This window comes from Malus sylvestris, chromosome 14, assembly GCF_916048215.2.
Source record: "Malus sylvestris chromosome 14, drMalSylv7.2, whole genome shotgun sequence".
Lineage (NCBI taxonomy): Eukaryota > Viridiplantae > Streptophyta > Magnoliopsida > Rosales > Rosaceae > Malus > Malus sylvestris.
Window position 1 is genome coordinate 6,533,745 of NC_062273.1, and position 4,751 is coordinate 6,538,495.

The window sequence follows — 4,751 nt, forward strand, 5'->3', positions numbered from 1 at the left end:
TGAGTGGAGTCGTTCGAAAAGAAGTTTTTATGGCCCCCTTGCTCATTTAACACGCATCCGGGTGCCGATGGAGATACAGCGACCCTTGCTCACTTATCATTGTGCTCAGGCCACACAACGCGCCACTTACGGGTGACGCCCTAGCTTTAGCGCGATTTCGTTCTGGATTCATTTTCATAAGGATTCGACGTAACTGTGGAGTGCCGGCTGTCGACTACCTGACGCCCTCCCTCTCCTCCTTTACCCGGGCTTGGGACCGGCAATGTAAGATAAACTTACCCAGGCGGAGTTACATGAAAGCTATACAGTGAGAAAATACAGCTATTGCACTCCACTCCACTAAGAAACAAGAAAGAAAGAACTAGATATTACAAAACACTGGAAGACGCGGAACCGAATTCATAAAGCCTTTAGCAACACACAACCTACGCAATGAGGAATGGCAGGACAGTCAACATGAACTCCTCATAACTGAAAGTTCCCATACCATTGTACGCTTTGTCCTTCTCCTTAAACTTCTCGGTTAATCCCTGCAAGACACAAGCATCACAAAAGAAAACACTCTCTTAAGTATCGACAGTTCAGCGGTTAACCCACAGATTGTCCTCTTGAGATAATGAAAATCCATTTTTTGTGGAAACTATATGATTCAGTGATGAACAATGATTTTATGGTTTCCCAGCCAAGAAATTAAGCAACGAAATAAAGGGTTGTTCGTTCTCTTTTTGATATGCTTGTCAACTAACTGCAGCAATAACTTAGAGTTTTGAATACTCAACCGTACAAACTATGCATGAATCAGAATCAACTTTCAAGCCAACGCTAGGTTGAAGTTCCCCAATTAACACTATAAATTAAGTGCACAAAATATAAGCTTTAGGGAAAATCGAACTCACCTTAACAGTCAGACAGCACCTGCATTTAATCAAAACAAACGAACAAGGAATAATCAGATATCGATAAGAAAACATAATATAAAATATACCACAATGAAATGCTGTAAGTATCTAATGCGTAAGAATTTGATCCTCAAACCAATCCCAAAAAAGAATGATAGAAAAAAGGAAAAGGAAACATACTCGATGAAATTGTCATATTCAATGGCCCTCTTTTTGCCTCCAGTCTTGTCGAATTTAGAGACCAGCAGTTCTAAAACTACAGGTGAGACAGCAAATCCCAGACTTAGCAGTGTATCTCTCAACTCATTTGCATCAATGAACCCACTTCTGTCCCGGTCGAACCTCTCAAACACTCCCTGATCAACCACACCAATTACAAAACAGTTAATTTCTCACAAAAATTAAAAGACAAAATCTTATGGGGCGTTTCATAACCATTTTATTTTCATTTTTAATTTTTGATTTTTTAAACTAAAAATTGAAATCTTATTTGGTTACTGCAATATTTTGTTTTCAATTTTCAAAAAAAAAAAAATGAAAACTAAGAATCAAAAAATGAAACCAAATAAGATTTCAACTTTTAAAAGAAAATTAAGATTAAAAACGAAATGATTATAAAAAGGGAACTTTAACGAAAAGCACCTGGTACTGTTCATTTTAACGAAAAACCACATTTTTACACTAAAAAATCAATCTTGGTACTATGCACTTTACGCTTTATTTTGTCCTTATCATTAAAACTCAAAGTTTTCAAACACTTCTCATTAGTTTTCCTTTATAAAAAAAGGACAAAAAAAGAATTATTGGGATTACCGCCCAACTTTGAAGACTGTAGAACAGTGCAGCGAATTCCTTGGGCCATGTTATCACAATTTACCCAGACACACAATAAATATCATTATGTACAAAAATAAACTGTACCAAATTAGCAATGATGATGCTTTCAAAGACTCGAAAGCAACTTGCATATAACGGTTTTACCGTGATAGCGGTGTCCAGTCCACTAATAAAATGTCATGCTATATAAATAAAAAAACGTAAGCATGACATGATGGACTAAATTGCCAAGACGGCAATGATCTGTTTTCATCTCAGTAATTTTGGAAAAGCTAAATACTAAGAAGACCAAATTTCCGAACTTTTGTAAACCAAAATTTAGTCTCATATTATCTTTTTGTGGATAAGCATAACGCGTGATGCCATAAAGATTCAACGGTCAACTGACCATGACTACCACATTCGCATTCTACGGATTATATCCGTTAGGCGTTAAGGGCATGATAGACATTTCGCATTGATTCTAAGTTTCTAACGCGACTCAGTGTCCGATCACTGACTCGGCGCAGGCAACACCGTTTAGTGCGTCGATAAAAAAATTACAAAGATATGCATACATGGAGTAATGAGGCTTGTAAATTGTTACCAATCTTCCTCGTGTTGGTCTGGGTGAAAGGGTACATGAGAAGATGAACAGTCCTCAAGCTGAAGCTCTGATTGTACGACGACAGAGCTCTCTGCATCTCCTTGTCATCGATGAAGCCGTTGCTGTCCTGATCCGCCAGCTAAAAGCAAGCTATGACGTTCGGGTCCGTGCCAGGCGGGAACACCGACGGAACCAAAGCCGCGAACGGGCTGCCGTAACCCGGACCAGGCGCCGGATATCCTCCGCCGCCGCCTTGATTCTTGTGAGGCTTGTCTTGATTGTACGGCTTGTCTGGCTTGTACGGCTTCTCTGGAGCATAGGGTGCGCCGTATGGTGCGGAGGGTGGGGCGCCGTACGGTGCAGACGGAGCACCGTAGGGTTGAGCTGTCTGGTGCTGGTGCTGCCCTTGGGGGGGGGGGGAGCGCCGTAGGGTTGACCTGGCAGAGTGCTTCCGTAGCCGGAGCCGGGAGGAAGGTGTGGGTAGCCTGACATTTTTTTATTGTTCTTTTAGTGGTCTGAAAATTTGGTTTGGGTATGTTTGCAGATTTTTCAAATTGATGGTGATTCACATCCATCAGGATTTCCATCGCTATTTTCAGAGTTTGACGGTGAAGAAGATCAGATGATGGGCTGATGGAATGAGAAAGTTAAAAGACACTTGGAGAGAGAAATTAATCAGAGGTTATAGACCTTTTCTCTCTCCATCTGGAGCAAACAAACCAAATGAATGGCCAAGACTTAATGTTAGGGGTAAAATCGGAAGTTGGATAGATTATTTTTCTTGGGTCATTTTTATTGGCTTGGTTTGATATTGAGTTTTATTCTAACCATTAAATAAAATTAATACATGAATTTTGGTTAAAATTCAAAATTTGAAAGTCTTTTTTATTAGTTTTTTTTTTTAATTTAGTGGTATTGTTTTCAAGGGTAAACTGCTATTTGACCATTTGAACTATTACCCCAATTGAAATTGACCTCCTGAACAATTTTTTTTGGTAAATTAACCCCTTGAACTATTTGAAATTAGCCAATTAGCCCTTGTCGGTAGATTCCATCCACTATTTCGTCAAATTCAAGGGCAAATTAGTCTTTTCATCATAAATTCTTACTTGTCAACTATAACCACCAATAAATTTATGACATATGGACACAAAATAATTTGTAATAACAATGTGAAATGGTCCTTTATGTAAACGTTCGGTTTTCTTATGTTTTCTTATTATGCTATATGTTTTACACATTATTTTGTGTTCATGTGTTTTAATTTTATTGGTAGTTATCATTGACAAGTAAGAACTGATAACGGAATGACTAATTTGCCCTTGAATTTGATGGAATGGTGGACAGAACCTAACTGCAAAGGGCTGATTGCCTAATTTTAAATATTTCAGGGGGTTAATTTACCAAAAAAATAATTTAGGGGGTCAATTTCAACTGGAGTAATAATTCAGGAGGTTAAACAGCATTTTACCCTTTTTTCAATATATACTATTTATTATGAAAACCCTTTTTGTCAACCATTTTCAAAAGTTCAAGCTATGTCCATACTCAAATCAAATCAAAGAACAACAAAACAAATAAAAGAAAATACCCTTATTAAATTTGGAAAATTGGGCTTAGAAGGTTAAGTGGAGCAATAAATTGTTTTGCCAATTTCTCTCAATTATCTAAAATTGTTTACAGGCCCTTTAGAACTTTTTCTCTGCAAATGACGCTTCAAGTCAATATAGAGGAATCGTACACGAAATCTCAAGCATACGTGAAAGCTCAAGTGATCAACACAATATCAGCGATTTTGATTTATATTGCTTTCTGCATGCCATTTTGTGAATGCAAAAAAGATTATAAGCCTTCATAATCTCAAATTCTCAATAGTCACACAGTTTCCTCCACATGCCATCAATTGCTCACCGTATCAAGTTTTTTTCTTTTCTTTCGTTTGCTTGGATGCCAAGAAAACCCGAGAAAGTCGAAAAAGAAACCTAGTGCTGTTCGTGGCCAGGATTTCCGTTGGGGATGTCTCCTAGCCGACGAGCACACAGCTCCCCGAGAGGTTGGCGCCGGTTGATGCTTTCTGTCGGGCTTCTGCTTCACTGGCGGGCTTGTCGGGCAAGGCTGAAAGAGAAGGACAGAGTTAACTTTGAAAGGTGCCCTTATGGGGCCTTAGGTATAGGCCTTGAGGCTCACAATCAAAATTAACTTTTAAGTGTTCAGGCGTGCCACTGCCATCTTTAGCATGGCAGATGTAAAATGGATGTTGAGTTTTAGTTGTACATATACCCGAGAGGCCGTGTTAGTTATGACAGGTGCCTTTGTGGGGCCTTAGGTGTAGGCCTTGAGGCTTCCGATCAAGAACTAACCCAGTACTCGAATATACGATGTCTGTTTTATTGTTTGCAGAAGTGTTATAGCCATTATACTTCTGATTA

The 4,751-nt window shown here is 38.8% G+C and overlaps 1 protein-coding gene across 1 annotated transcript; it reads right to left on the bottom strand.

Annotated features, from left to right (window-relative positions):
- Nucleotides 1-275: 275 nt before the first annotated feature.
- LOC126598973 (calcium-binding protein CBP-like) lies at nucleotides 276-2,419 on the bottom strand. Its single transcript, XM_050265369.1, has 5 exons — nucleotides 2,294-2,419; nucleotides 1,080-1,255; nucleotides 897-915; nucleotides 430-530; nucleotides 276-339 (listed from the first exon to the last, which is right to left on the bottom strand). Exons 1-5 carry the CDS (start codon nucleotides 2,417-2,419, stop codon nucleotides 276-278), a joined length of 486 nt encoding a protein of 161 aa, XP_050121326.1.
- Between the last annotated feature and the right edge of the window lie 2,332 nt (nucleotides 2,420-4,751).

What these genes read in the sequence shown, in the direction of transcription:
- LOC126598973 (XM_050265369.1), bottom strand. Translation starts at nt 2,419, where the DNA reads ATGCAGAGAGCTCTGTCGTCGTACAATCAGAGCTTCAGCTTGAGGACT. An exon ending in TACAAGCCTCATTACTCCAT is followed by an intron (nt 1,256 to 2,293) that starts GTATGCATATCT and finishes GTGGTTGATCAG; the next exon opens with GGAGTGTTTGAGAGGTTCGA. An exon ending in GTCCTGCCATTCCTCATTGC is followed by an intron (nt 340 to 429) that starts GTAGGTTGTGTG and finishes CTTGTTTCTTAG; the next exon opens with TGGAGTGGAGTGCAATAGCT.